General features: G+C 38.6%; 1 protein-coding gene across 1 annotated transcript in view; it reads right to left on the bottom strand.

Moving 5' to 3' along the window:
- Window positions 1-4373: 4373 nt before the first annotated feature.
- LOC126177014 (uncharacterized) overlaps window positions 4374-15972 on the bottom strand; it is a 68283-nt gene continuing 56684 nt past the window's right edge. Inside the window, exons 4-5 of the mRNA XM_049924234.1 lie at window positions 14375-14630; window positions 4374-4572 (exon numbers count right to left, since the gene is read on the bottom strand). Of these exons, the coding sequence (XP_049780191.1) occupies window positions 4447-4572; window positions 14375-14630 (382 nt within the window). The 3' untranslated portion in view covers window positions 4374-4446. The remainder of the gene's footprint in view (window positions 4573-14374; window positions 14631-15972) is intronic.

Genomic DNA, 15972 nt, shown 5'->3' on the forward strand with positions numbered 1-15972 from the left:
TTGTGCACCATGTATTGACCATCGTTGTGATGGACTCCTGGTAATTATTTATGCCATTATTGATTTGTATAAATCAATATTATTATAGTAATTATTCATTACATTAGTGGTTTGTATAAAGCAAGACATTCTGGAGGTTAGTGTGGTTCAGGCTAGTCTTCTTCACAAGGTTTTACTTGAAACATGTCCGGCTGCTTAGAAGATCAAAGTGCTTCTTGGCTTGTTCAGGGATTTCCCTAAACAAATGTGTAGGGTTTTACTTATGGATGAATATACCATACTCATTGTCATGTTCCTTGAGCCACAGAAACAACTGAGATAAAGTTAAGGGAAGATTTTGGGATTTCTTTCAATACATCAAGGGGCATCCAGACTCTTTTGAAGAAGTGTCCAAAGCAAAATACCATCCATAGCTTGCTTTCTCTTTCAAGGGAAGACAAGCAGCTAACATTTACTGGTTTCCAGTGTACAAGGAAATCCATGGAAACACATTGACTTACATTATGTCGCGCCATCCAAGAAAACAATTAAGACATTTGTGATGTGGTGTTTCATACAGTAAGATGAAACAACTTTATGATAGAAACAGAAAGATTATGGCTGCAAAAATGTAAATTTGTTTGATCCCCTAGATTGACACTGAAGGTTCAAATAAACTGCCTGCAGGACCCAATGAACCGAGTGCAGCCCAGAGAGTCCCCTGCAGGCATTTTCCTTTGTTGTTCTTAGATGAGCATGTACCAGAATTGATTAGTTTACAAACTGTTCACTATGTTCTCAAACTTGCTTTAGGCTCTTTTTAGGTGATCTGCAGTTTTTGAAATAAGCAGTTTTAGACAAGAAAAAACATGAAACTAGCTTCCAGGAATAAGAAAGACAGCCTGAGAGCAGAGCAGAACATTGTGTAAGATCAGTCCTCAGATACCAAGTGAGAAGTGGTACAGTACTCTTTTTGCGTCTCTTCCTCCACTTTTGATTTCAAGTATGGATGTAGTTCTAAAGATTTTCAGCTTTTACTCAGTTCTGTGTCAGGGATATCCATTTTTTAAAATTAAAACAGGGGACAGGTGATGCTGGTGTTAATGCTCCATCTATATAACCCAATAGCAGATTTGGCATAGTCTTTAAATGAAAGAAGTATAACATATGCCTACTATCGACTTATAAATTTTTTATGCTAGAGGGTTACTATTTACAACTTTATGTTTCACCCATCAGTGAAGTAAATGCTGCAAGAATGAATTCTCACAAACAATGTGTGATCCACAAAATTTCTGTGTGATACATATTATCATCTGAGGGGAACGAGCTGCCCTTGAGACTATTCTTTAAAAGTGAAAAAATCATATAGTATCACATCCAGTATGTTTGGAGCACATGGAATTAGTCCTTATTTCAAATACATAAAAGTGTGACTTGCAGTGCATGGTTAAAAATCTGGCTATTGTAAGTGCAGTAGCCACCAGAAAGATCGCGGGAGGCGCACATCGGCACGGCGTGTCACGGACGGTAGTTGCTGCAAGTAGAGTCCCGTCCACCAGAGGGTACGCGAGAATTCGGCAGCGACCTCTGCCGGCGGAACAACAACAACAACTACTCAGGCAGCAAGGGCCGTGCCCGTTCAGTTCACATCGGGCATGCCTAGGACACAGTTCCCGGTCTATGCTAAGTGAAGTGCGACGGAAAACGTGAACCGTGTTACTACATTAAGATTATTGGGTAGTGTCTCTTTAAATGTTACATTGATAAATCTCAGTGTCTTAGCTTTAGATTAGATTAATTATTCACTCCACAAAAGAGAGGATCCTCCTGGGTGTGGAACATGTCAGATAAACACATTACAAAAATGTAATTATAAAAACTTGAGTTTCATTAATTTTAATGATCCTCAGTCAATAAACAGCAAAATTATGCACATGAATTAAAATTAAACTTCTAATATTTACAGGTTTAATACTTACATCTGCTTTCATTAAATCCATCATTCATACAGTCGCTAGTTACTTGGCTATTACAACCAAGTATTGTCAAAAATTAAAGTAAATTATTAATTTCAAAAACAGTCAAATTATGTACAAGATTTAAAATTAAACTTCCACTATTTACAGACTTAAGACTTACATCTGCTATCCATACATCCATCATTCACACAGTAGGTAGTTACTTGGCTGTTACAACCAAGTTTTGTCAAAAATTTACAACCAAGTTTTGTCAAAAATTAAAGTATAATAAATTTTCATTAAAATGATCTACTGCACTTGTTGAGAAGTTCATGGATGGAACAGGAGGAGTTGTCCACAAAATTATTTTAAATTATGTTTAAATTGTGCCTTGTCTGAAAGTAAACTCTTAACGGTTGCTGGTAACTTATTGAAAATGTGCGTTGTTGAATACTGGACTCCTTTCTGGGCAAGAGCAAGTGATTTTAAATCTTTATGTATATTGTTCGTATTCCTAGTATTGATACTGTGTACTAAGCAGTTAGTTGGAAAAAGAGATGTATTATTTACAACAAACTTCATTAAGGAATAAATATACTGAGAAGCTGTGGTTAGTATGCCCAATTCTTTGAACAGGTTTCGACATGATTTTCTTGGATTTACACTACACATTACTCTTATTATACGCTTCTGTACTCTAAAAATTTTTTCTTGGTTTGTGGAGTTACCCCAAAATATGATACCATATGACATAATGGAGTGAAAAAAGCAAAATATGCCAGTTTTTTTATATTTATATCTCCTATATCTGACATAATTTGCATTGCAAACACAGACTTGTTTAGGCACTTTAGCAGTTTGTTAGTATGTCGCTCCCAACTGAATTTATTATCACGTTGTAATCCAAAGAATTTTGCACTCTCAACTTCTCCTATTTCCATGTCATCATATTTTATACACACACTAGAAGGAAATCTCTTGAAAGTTCTGAACTGCATATAGTGGGTTTTTCAGAATTTAATGACAGTGAATTGGCTATGAAACATGTATTAATGTCAGTAAAAATTTGATTAGCTGCCCTTTTAAAATTTATATTTGATTTTTATTTATTGCAATGTTTGTATCATCTGCAAATAAGACAAACTTGGCATCTGGTAGTGTAACAGATGACAGATCATTACTATAATATACACAAGAAAAAGTAGTGGACCTAGTATGGAACACCACAAGTAATTTCTTCCCAGTCAGATGATGTCTGATTGCCTACTGCTGAACTGTTATGTAATGACACCCCTTGTTTTCTATTAGAAAGATATGACTGAAACCACTTTGCAGCACTACCAGTGATGCCATAATATTTTAATTTACTTAAAAGAATGTTGTGACAGGCCACAGAATATGCCAGTTGCCTCTAATTTGTTGTCTAATGAATTAAGGACATTTCCACTGTAAGTCTATACTACTTTAGTCATCCTTGCTTACAAATATTGAATGTGTTTAATGAACTGTAAATATACCCTTGGCTACTTATATGCAGATGGTTGTATTTTGATTTCATTCATTTTCAGTAAATTTAAGTGCTGTATTATCTTTTGACACAGAAGGAATTCTATGTTTTCTCATGTGAATATTTTTACAGTGAATCAATGATGATTATATATTAGAAATACGTAATTATTTAAGCCACATACATTATAACCAATTGGTTTTAGTTTTTTAATTAGGAAGCTTATATTTTTACAACTCTCTCTCAAATATGCAGTGTGAGTCATAAATGAGGAAAATAAGAAGTAAAAAACCATTGGTATTTTTTGCCTTCTGTGTCTACTGTTCACAATATAAAGAATAAGAGTAACCCATTGGACAAGGCGAGGAAGAACCTGAAGAGCTGAACATTTTATTCTTCCACATATGTATCACATGACATACTTAAGTTATGATTTGTATCATCCAGCACTAGGAAGGTAAGGGGAAACACTCATCGCATCATAGAGTATGAGGAATCTTATAAGAACTTGTGACCCACATATTTCCACCAGTGACAGAATAAACAGTCCTAAACCATATAAAGTTTCAGCTATAAATGAAAGAATGGCCAATGGAGCAAGAAAAAATACTGTTTATAACAAGGGCAAGTTCTGTAATCTTGCCACTCTTTTCCACCTGGATTAACCATACATACAGTTTCTTGATTTTGTTTTTGAATTCAGTTGCATTGCCATTTATAAACAAAGGAACAAGGGTAAAACAATTTTCTATTTGTAGCTCAATGTGTGACACGATGCACAGAAAATGTTTCCTCATTTATGATCCACCCTGTATGTAATATTAACTTATTAGGTTTTCAACTTTTATTAGCTCTTTCTAGATAATGGATATATAATATTTACATTAAAATGAAAAAGCAAATACATGAACTTTTTTGTAAATGAAGTAATGATTTGGCTAACCCTTTGTAATTACAAAGATACAGTAGCACTGGAAGAAACTAAATTTTAACTGTCCTTTATTTAAAAAATTGACTCAAGTAGGCTTCTTTTACTTCAAGCTGTTTTATTTTATTTGCAGACATTAGTCTGACTGCAGCTTCTGACCCTTGATGCTTGTGGAAGAAAGAACAATCTCGAACTCTCTGAAAAAAATAAATCAATTCATGCAAATTACTAAAGGATGTAAGCAGTACTGCTACTTAAACTACTTTATTTTCACTCATTATCTGTTATGCTCGTTAAGTGGATAATGATTTTAGGTTTGAGTTTCAGTATGGTACACAGTTGTATTCTGTCAGGAAGTTTCACATCAGTGCACACACTGCTGCAGAATGAGAATTCATTCTGGAAACATCGCCTAGGCTCTGGCTAAGCCATATCTTTGCAGTACCCTTTCTTCCAGCAGTGTTAGTCCTGAAAGGTTTGCAGAAGAGTTTCTGTGATGTCTGGAAGGCAGAAGATGAGATACTGGTGGAAATGTAGCTGAAGGGGTGGATTGTGAGTTGTGCTTGGATTTGGTAGAGGACCTTCCTGAAAGAGATGAAGGTCCCAGGTTCAAATCTCAGTCCAGCACACAGTTTTATATGCCAGGAATTTTAAAATCAGCACACACTCTGCTGCAGAGAGAGAATTCAATTGATACAGCAGTCCAAAACTAGACTAATGCAATATCTGTTTTATTATTATGTACACTCCTGGAAATGGAAAAAAGAACACATTGACACCGGTGTGTCAGACCCACCATACTTGCTCCAGACACTGCGAGAGGGCTGTACAAGCAATGATCACACGCACGGCACAGCGGACACACCAGGAACCGCGGTGTTGGCCGTCGAATGGTGCTAGCTGCGCAGCATTTGTGCACCGCCGCCGTCAGTGTCAGCCAGTTTGCCGTGGCATACGGAGCTCCATCGCAGTCTTTAACACTGGTAGCATGCCGCGACAGCGTGGACGTGAACCGTATGTGCAGTTGATGGACTTTGAGCGAGGGCGTATAGTGGGCATGCGGGAGGCCGGGTGGACGTACCGCCGAATTGCTCAACACGTGGGGCGTGAGGTCTCCACAGTACATCAATGTTGTCGCCAGTGGTCGGCGGAAGGTGCACGTGCCCGTCGACCTGGGACCGGACCGCAGCGATGCACGGATGCATGCCAAGACCATAGGATCCTACGCAGTGCCGTAGGGGACCGCACCGCCACTTCCCAGCAAATTAGGGACACTGTTGCTCCTGGGGTATCGGCGAGGACCATTCGCAACCATCTCCATGAAGCTGGGCTATGGTCCCGCACACCGTTAGGCCGTTTTCCGCTCACGCCCCAACATCGTGCAGCCCGCCTCCAGTGGTGTCGTGACAGGCGTGAATGGAGGGACGAATGGAGACGTGTCGTTTTCAGCGATGAGAGTCGCTTCTGCCTTGGTGCCAATGATGGTCGTATGCATGTTTGGCGCCGTGCAGGTGAGCGCCACAATCAGGACTGCATACGACCGAGGCACACAGGGCCAACACCCGGCATCATGGTGTGGGGAGCAATCTCCTACACTGGCCGTACACCACTGGTGATTGTTGAGGGGACACTGAATAGTGCACGGTACATCCAAACCGTCATCGAATCCATCGTTCTACCATTCCTAGACCGGCAAGGGAACTTGCTGTTCCAACAGGACAATGCACGTCCGCATGTATCCCGTGCCACCCAACGTGCTCTGGAAGGTGTAAGTCAACTACCCTGGCCAGCAAGATCTCCGGATCTGTCCCCCATTGAGCATGTTTGGGACTGGATGAAGCGTCGTCTCACGCGGTCTGCACGTCCAGCACGAACGCTGGTCCAACTGAGGCGCCAGGTGGAAATGGCATGGCAAGCCATTCCACAGGACTACATCCAGCATCTCTACGATCGTCTCCATGGGAGAATAGCAGCCTGCATTGCTGCAAAAGGTGGATATACACTGTACTAGTGCCGACATTGTGCATGCTCTGTTGCCTGTGTCTATGTGCCTGTGGTTCTGTCAATGTGATCATGTGATGTATCTGACCCCAGGAATGTGTCAATAAAGTTTCCCCTTCCTGGGACAATGAATTCACGGTGTTCTTATTTCAATTTCCAGGAGTGTATTAATAGGGACAGGAAAACATGAAGAATAACCAGTACCGCAGCAGCACCGACCTGGCCACCACTGACTGCTACCACCATGCAGTAGTGCTAATCAGTTGCTGCTGTGGTATGATTATTCTTCATGTTTTACTGTCCCTGTTAATACACAGTGATAAAACAAATATCTGAATTTAAAAAGAAATCTTGGTTGCAACTTGTTATTTTATTAACAAGATGTTTTGCCTTTATGAGGCTTCTTCAGATCTGTAGAAATAACAAAGTAATAAAAAATTAGGGTATGTTCCTAGCTTGTATGATTTTAAATGTGAATGAGGAATTGTTACTGATCTTAAAATTTTCCTTTCACAATGTATTAAAAGCTGTGAAACAGCTCTGTGCTTGATTGAAACATGCATTCAACCAGATGGGTCCGCCAATATGTTTTCCTTTTCCAACATTTTAAAAAAACGTAAAACATTTGTTGAATGTTATTTTCATGAGAAAATTGGATAGTTTTTGCAATATAGTTCATCTTATATAAAGTGACAGCCAAATTGCCTTTGTAAGGCAGGTAACTAGGGCATTTTTATTCCACAGTTTTTATTGATTTAGGGAAAGATGGGGGCATTGCAAACTAGCAGTAGTGATGCTCCCATCATCAAAGTTACGGAATGCAGATGCCCCAGTTACCCATGTTGACAAAGGCAATACATTTGTCGTTTTATATAAGAAGGACTATACTGCAAAAACTATCCAATTTTTCCACAAAAATAACATTGAACAAACAAATGTTTGCTTTGGAAAATGTGGTAATATTATCAATCCTGACTTTTTATCTAAACTGGAGGTAATGAACTCCAAAGCACCAGCTCTATATATTCAGATAAAGATTCACAAAGAAAGCCTTCCTAAATGCTCTATTGTTAACAGCATTGGTAAACCTCGGGTGCCGCTTTCAGAATTCTTGATTCAGCTTTTATGTAAGTATTTTGTATATGAAGAAAATTATTCAGTATCTAATAGGAATGACTTAATTCAGCTCCTTAAGGACAGAGCTTTCCCACCAGTTGTTGCATGCTGTGTCTTGATACCAAAAAATCTTTATACCGACATTCCAACAGATGATACTATTGCAGTCATCCAAAAGAATCTTTTTGCACATGGTAGCTCATAGCTGATGAGATTACTGATTTACTTAGACTTCCTACTCTGTATAACTACTTTACTTTTAACAATCACGTCTTTAAGCAGAATGATGGCTTGGCTATGGGGAACTGTATGGCTGGAGGCCTTGTGGACATTTTTGTGAATTCCTTGCAACAAATATACTTTAAGGGAAACTCCAATTTACACAATAAAGTACTTGTTTATCATTGGTATGTAGATGACATGTCTATAATATTCAATGGACCTGACATGGATGATTCCCAGTTAAGAAGTGAATTTAATGCTTTACATCCCAACATGTCCTTTACACATGAAGTTATGAATCATAATGAGCATGTTAATTGTTTAGGTTTACAGTTGCACTTTGAGAAGTATTCCACTCATTTTGATAGTTTTAGGAAGTCCACAACCAGTAATGCAGTTATCCATGCTTCATTATGCTGTCCATATCAGCACAAACAAAGTGATTTACGGCCGGCCGGTGTGGCCGAGTGGTTCTAGGCGCTTCAGTCTGGAACTGCGCGACCGCTACGGGCGCAGGTTCGAATCCTGCCTCGGGCATGGATGTGTGTGGTGTCCTTAGGTTAGTTAGGTTTAAGTAGTTCTAAGTTCTAGGGGACTGATGACCTCAGATGTTAAGTCCCATAGTGCTCAGAGCCAAAGTGATTTACCACCTCTACAGTGTCCCCCTCAGTACTTTATCTATAAAGAGAGAGCTTGATAACTTAAAGGCTACTGCAGATACTAATGGTTATAATGCACAGATGGTAGATAGACTATATAAAAGAAAATTATCTGGTAACAAGAACACTATGCAACTGAATCTTTTGCCACCACCACAGAGACATATAAAGCTGCTGTTTGTGGGGAAATTATCATATCAGTTAGCTAAGTTATTCAAAAATCTCATTGTTCATGCAGCTCTTTCACCATATAATAACATTTGGAACTCTTATGTGCATAGAGGCCTACTAAAGATCGGTATGCAATGTCTGCCATAAATTATATATTGATCAGACAGGAAGATTGTTTAGAAAGAGATTTAGTGAGCATTTGTTAACTAAAAAAGGTCAAGTAAAGCAGCACTCTACATTTGTTGAACCCTTGAAAGACTGCAGGGCACCAGCCTCACACACTTGATGATCTCTGCATCTTACATTGTGCTCAGGAAGGCAGAAAGCTTAATTTAGTGGAAGAGTTGGAAGCCCTTAAGCATATGTGTACAATTGATGAACAATTGCTTGATGATCAGCTCTCTAGTAGGAACCAAGGCTATTAGGATTCAGTGACATTAGTTTTTTAAAATCTTTGCATAAATTTCTTTGTGCTCTTCTAATGGATTCCATTTCAGTCTTATTAATTCCCTCATAGTAATTCATTCCTAGACACTACACTTTTAAAGTTGAGTCAGAACTTGCCTTTTTAAGAATCTGTTTTATCCCCAGTCGTTGGGACGATGCCCATTTTTTGTAGTTATTTACCATTTTATTTAGTTATAACTCTGTCTACCTGGAGTAATTTTCAAGTTCCTTTATGGCTGACTGTGTTCTGATTAATTGTAACTGCTTAATTTCATTATAGTGAATTGACCATTTAGATATTTTTGTAAGCATTAAATATGGTGACAGTGACATCCTATGTATGTCCTTTGCAGGCACTGTATGTAAATCTCATTCCATTGGTCACATGTGTGCCTGCTTCATGTTCCTTCCATGATGTTACTGGAGCAGTACTGTATATTATGTTTAAATGTGTATACTTCTTTGTGAGTGTAGACCTATCATTACACCATTCTGCCCTGCTGGTATGACATTAATAAAATATTTCTTGTCCATTTTGATTATTTATTTAGCATTCTATCCAGTGGTTACATTACATTACATCAGTTGTTCCTGACTAGGTTTCTGCTCATTCATTTGATTCAATGTGTGCTTCAGTCCTACAGAACCTATTTAATGTTTTAATACATTGTAAAAGGAAACTTTTAACGTCAGTAACAACTCATTCACATTTAGAATCGCGCAAGTTTGGGCAATGCCTAATTTTTTGCTTAGTTTGTTATCCCTATAGATAGCCGGAAGATGCCCACACAAAGGCAAAACACATTGTTAATAATAGAACAAGACTGCTTTTTAATTAAAATATTCACTGTATGGTTGCTGACCAGACAATCTAATGGAGTGGAGAAATTTTGAGTCTTCCAGCGTATGAAGACAGGAAGTTTGGAGACAACATCGTGAGATCTGCTGGCAAGTTTAAATTAGTATACACTTCTGATCTCTACTGACAAGCAGAGCACACCTGAATTTGAAGTTTTTCCACTTCTCCTCTTCAAAGTTATTAGTTCATTCCATTCTTGTAGTGGTACATTTCTTTTCAATGCTTTTGAGACTGGCTAATTCCCAAATACCATAAGATCTTCTTTGGATCTTTTGCTGATTACAATTATTGAAATATATTCCCACAGGATGATGTTAAAAAACTTATCTTCATGTGGTTGTAACACAGCAGAATTTTCAGGTCCGTGATTTGAATCAATCTAGTGCAGGATGGTGTTGGCAGTTTGGTTATGTAAAATGTAAACTCTCTAACCTCAAGCCTAATGCCCCAAGAAATGAGCCACTTTCCAGGCCCTTCTCCATAGCGGAAGTAGAAAGTGCTGTCAAGCAGCTGAAAGTCGGCAAAGTTGCTGGCCCTGACAACATCTATAATGAATTTATTAAGAAAATGGGCCCACACTGCATATGATGGCTCACTTTGCTATTTACTTACATACTCAGAGAACAAACTTCCCAGACAATTCAAACTGTCGAAAGTTATAGCCACTCTCAAATCTGGCAAGCCTGAAGACAGCCCTAAAAGCTACCGCCCTATAGCACTGCTCAGTTGAACATTCAAACTTTTGGAATGAGTCCTCCTAACCAGAATAGCACCGTTCGTCGAGGCTGCTACCCTTCCTGAACAAGCTGGCTTCAGACAAGGATGCAGCTGCACCGGTCAAGTTCTTGCCCTAACTACTCATACTGAAGCAGGTTTTCAAGGCCATCTGAAATCAACAGCTGTCTTCATCGACCTTACAGCTGTGTATGACACTGTCTAGCGACAGGGACTGATATACAAGCTACTGCAAGTTGTACCAAGTCGAGAAATTATGGATCTATATCCAGCACACTTAGTGAAGGTAATTTGAAGTGTTTCGAGGCAGCTATAAAAGCTCCAAATGGAAACTAAATAACGGACTACCACAGGGATCTGTTTTAGCCCCATTACTATTCAGTTTATACATTAATGATTTACCAACCACAATATCAACTAAATTCATCCATGCTGATGACATCACACTGGTAGCACAGGGCAGTAATTTCAAAGATGGCAAACGAATTCTTACGGAGGATCAGGAGAAGATGTCAACTTTCTTTAAGACCTGGAGATTGATCCCAAGCACATCAAAAACTGAAGTCTCTTGTTTCCTTCTAGCGAATTGTGCTGCGAACTACAAACCAAGAGTTCTGCTCAATGGACAAATGTTGAGGAACAATCCTTTCCCAAAATATCTCAGAATCACTCTAGTTAGAACCCTGAGCTACAAAGAGCACATCACCAAGCTTTTTAATAAAGTTGCTGCAAGGAACAACATACTACATAAGCTCAGTGGTAAAACCTGGGGAACCTCTGCTGACTGTCTGCGTTTAACTGGCATCAGTCTTGTGTACTCTGCTGCTGAGTACTGTGCACCTGTCTGGATGGAAAGTGTACATGTGAAGAAGGTAGACACAAAACTTAACGACACAATGCGCTGTATTACTGGTTCCATCACATCAACCCGTTGCCACTGGTTACCTGTACTGAGTCACATCCCTCCACCTCACTTAAGGTGGAAACAAGCTCTACTGAGGGAGGCCAAGAAAATTTCTGCATCACCCCCTCTACCACTGCACCAGGAATTCTGTCATATGCCACAGCAACAATTGCAGTCAAGCAGACCAGCAAGTGTTACTGCAGGACAACTCATCGCAGATGGTTTTGATCTAAATGAAAGCTGGAAGCATGAATGGACAACAAAAACATTGGGAACAAGAGCCCATTACCTTGATCCCAAAAAAAAGCCAAAAGGTTTTGACCTACCGAGGAACCTCTGGTGCAGCCTCAACAGGTTAAGGACTGGACATGGTTGTTGTAGATACTTCAGGTGCAAATGGGGCTGGATCAGTTCACCAGTGTGTGAATGTAATAAAGAAGAGCAGAAAATTGAAGATTTAGTCCATCGCTGTCCATTTCATTCATACCCTGGAATTCCCAACGACTTGTTCACTCTCACACCCAGCTTAATTAGTTGGTAGAAAAACACGGACTTTAAGGTTTAATCTTGTCTTGTATCATATGTATATTGTATAAAATCACTTGCCTTGTATCAACTGTATATTGTATAAAATCACCATATGATTAAATAAATACATAACCTGCAGTAACAACATGGCTGGAATATCACAGCATGGTTGTCACAATATATGTCTGTCATAAATACCAACCATTTAACTTTCCATTTATTGCTACATACATAGCAGTACTAACATTGAATTAAGAACAGAAAAAAATGATGATTTTTGTAGGAAACTGAAACTGTTGGTCCTTGCTCCTGTAACAACTACTGGCTATACTCTTATCAGTGTAGGCAACCTTTGGTGTGAAAAAGAATGAAATGAGAGAGTAAAGACCAGATAGATAAGATTGGCTCAAGTTACATCCTGGCTCAAGGTACAAGCCTCACCCCTATATCTACTCAATTGTAACCACACCTCAGTTGCCAACAATTCAAAGTAAAAATTGTAGTTAGCGTAGGGTCTAAAATGCACACCTTAAGAGCTATGTTCAATAGAAGATATGTGTTTCACAGTAGCAAAGATAAACAAGTGCTCATAGCTCACATTTACTGAACAAAAATGGTTCAAATGGCTCTGAGCACTATGCGACTTAACTTCTGAGGTCATCAGTCACCTAGAACTTAGAACTAATTAAACCTAACTAACCTAAGGACATCACACACATCCATGCCCGAGGCAGGATTCGAACCTGTGACCGTAGCGGTCGCTCGGTGCTAGACTGTAGCGCCTAGAACCGCACGGCCACTCCGACCGGCTTTACTGAACATTTTTTACTATTTTGGTCCATACTAACAGTTCACAAAACATGGAAAGCAAAGAGCTTGCAGCAGAAGAGATTTATTACACAGTATGGAAGATATAGAAGGTGGTCCTAGCTCTTAAGGTATGCATTTTAGAGCACATGTTTGCTGTACTCTTTTGCTTCAAACGATCATTCCTGTCACATTCCTGAATACTAACCATTCCTCCTTGTACATAAGAGTACATAATGAGTGCTATTTTACTTTTGGAATGTGATCTACAATTAACCTGCCTGGATAGCCTAGCCAATTAAAGCAATGACCACCAGGACACAGGTAGGTGTGCCGGCTCTGGAATGAATCTGCCTCATGGGACAGCAATGTTGTGTGTGTGTGTGTGTGTGCTGGCCAGTCTGCATGTGGTTTTTAGGCAGTTCTCCAAATTCTCTTAGTTAAATACTGGGCTAGTTCCCAAGTCCACCTCAGTTATGCAGTGCACCAACGTTTTGAAAAATGGTGAGACATTTGACTATCCGATATACACTTGACATAGATAGAAGGGGTACACAAACACCTCTCCACCTCCCCCCTCTGGGGGAGGGGGGGGGGAGTGGACACTGGCAGTAACTTAAAATGCCTTTGGGAGTGGCAACCCCACCATAAAAGTAGCCTACATACAGATAGGGTTGATTCTCTGTAAAACTGGAGACGTACCATGCCAATGTAGGTCATCGGATAAGACAGATGGGTTACCTACAATATTATGCTACCTATTCATCAGAAAATTTTCATAAAAATGGATAGTATTGGAAACAAAACAAAACAAAACAAACAAAAAAATACTTTCTATTTCAAAAAGTTTTGCCATGAGTCTTTGTACCACAATATGACATAGGACAATTCCTTTGCATCAGAACACATCTTAATTAAACTGTTCTTCCACATTATCTCCACATACATTGCTCCATCAGAAGAAATATTTAGCTAGAACGTAAGTTATTCCATTTCTAATATAATTCCACTTACCCCAAGACAAGTTAAGTAGAGGTTTTTCCCTTTTATAAATCACTTAATAACACCATTACATGGGACAATCTATGTCAAAATAATAATTGACTGACAGAAATAGACAAATGTGCATACAGAAAATGTACATAAATGCATATATGGCCTGTTTGCATTGCTCCGAATAATACTTTTTAAACACTTTCGTCACATTCTGTAATCTCAAGTGAAAGATGGGGTATCTATGACCCTGTTACACCTTTCTTGGACATCATGAGATCTTTTAAGACATTTTATTTCCAAGGAATATTGATTTCAATAACTCTTTTTACACCTGGGCAGCTTTACAACTATGTGGATTTCTGATATTAAGGTCATAAACAGTGAGTATGTTAGTGCCCTTGGTAAAAAAAAAGACTGAAATGAACATGGTTAAATAGGTAAAGCTGAAAATACATAAAACATAAAGCCACTTAAAATTACAAGCAAACTCTCTCACTTTCACTTGGATTCACATTCTCAATCACAGGAAAGTTTCATTGAAATTTACAACTTACTCTGAATTGGTCCACTTTCCCTAAGGGAATGAGATGAGCTATTCCCTTTTTGACTTTTTGCATACATTGTTGACACATGAATTCTGAGTACTTAAAATGCCAATAATCTCCACAAGGATGTCTGTGGCAGAATGAACACTCATCTTTGGTGTACACACATCTTACATCCACATGAGGAAGGATTCTCTTCTTTCCCCCAAAACTATGAAGAAAAGCCATTTGACTTTTTTTATTTTGTGGATTATATGTGCCTGGACTGAAACCAAGATACACATGAGGTACAAACACATAGTTATGCTAATAAACAACTACTGAGTTCATAATTTATGTATTGTGAGAGATAGTGAGCTGGAGCCGAACTTTAATACACATAATTATGCTAATAAACAACTACTGAGTTCATAATTTATGTATTGTGAGAGATAGTGAGCTGGAGCCGAACTTTAATACGGAGGTCATACAAACATGGAAGTTGTTTTGAAAAGTGTGTCAAGGTTATAAACAAATATCACAACATTATAAAAGTTGCATGTTAACAAGAAAAGAGATAAACGTTCCACTGAATAACTTGAACAATATACAGGTCTGATACAAACATGTGATAGTCTTATTTATTTAATGAACTGTAATAATTAAAATAGGAGAAAGTTATGATTATCTACCTCTCTTTATAATGGTGAAAGAAATTGTTTTACAAAAGATCGGCATCCATCAGATGAGAATCTGAATGAACTGACTGTTGTAATTCATTTTAAAGTCTGATGGTTGCTTTGGGCAGTTTATTATCTTCCTGCTGGCAGAGTCCAGACTATTTGTAACTCAACACCCTGAGTCTTGTGGCAGTGCTTCAGCAATTGTCATGTGTAGCATTTTTATTTTATCCTGTTTATACTGCTTCTTCTAATTTTTGGACTTTTGTTAATGATTGTGGGATACAATCTTCTTATCAGCTTATAATTTTTTATTCTTACTTTTTCTTTCTTCACCAGTTTTTTGCTTCATTGTTCTTATGTTGAAAATGCACAATTCAAAATAATAGTTACCAACATATTTTGAGTGTTACACTATCATCTTCACATTGTTGCTGTACAATTAACTACATCCTAATCAGCACTGCAGGAAATGAAACAGAACTATGCTTGGATCTGTGTTTGACAACAACTTGAACAGATGCTTTCATTCAAATAAGGAGATTACAAATTTTCTACAGTAACAGTAATAATTTACTGTGTATTTGAGCTGTTGACAGGCACATTAGCAAAACTGAAAACATTCCTAAACTTTTGAATGGTATTCTTTAGAGTTAACTTCTCTCTCTCTCTCTCTCTCTCTCTCTCTCTCTCTCTCTCTCTCTCTCTCTCTCTCTCTCTCACACACACACACACACACACAAAATCACACTGCCCCAGCTTGTTACATTATACAGACACCATACCTTGACTGTGGTGAGGGGCTGTGTCAAGAGGAGTTAGTTAGAAAAGAAAGGAAGTAGGGAGTGGGAGGAAGGGGTGAAGGGAATGGGTAAAGCTGATGGCTGGGAGTCTTAGTACTAAGGGGATATGATAGTAGTGGAGCAGTGGCTTGGGAGGGGGTGATGG

Source organism: Schistocerca cancellata, chromosome 3, assembly GCF_023864275.1.
Source record: "Schistocerca cancellata isolate TAMUIC-IGC-003103 chromosome 3, iqSchCanc2.1, whole genome shotgun sequence".
Lineage (NCBI taxonomy): Eukaryota > Metazoa > Arthropoda > Insecta > Orthoptera > Acrididae > Schistocerca > Schistocerca cancellata.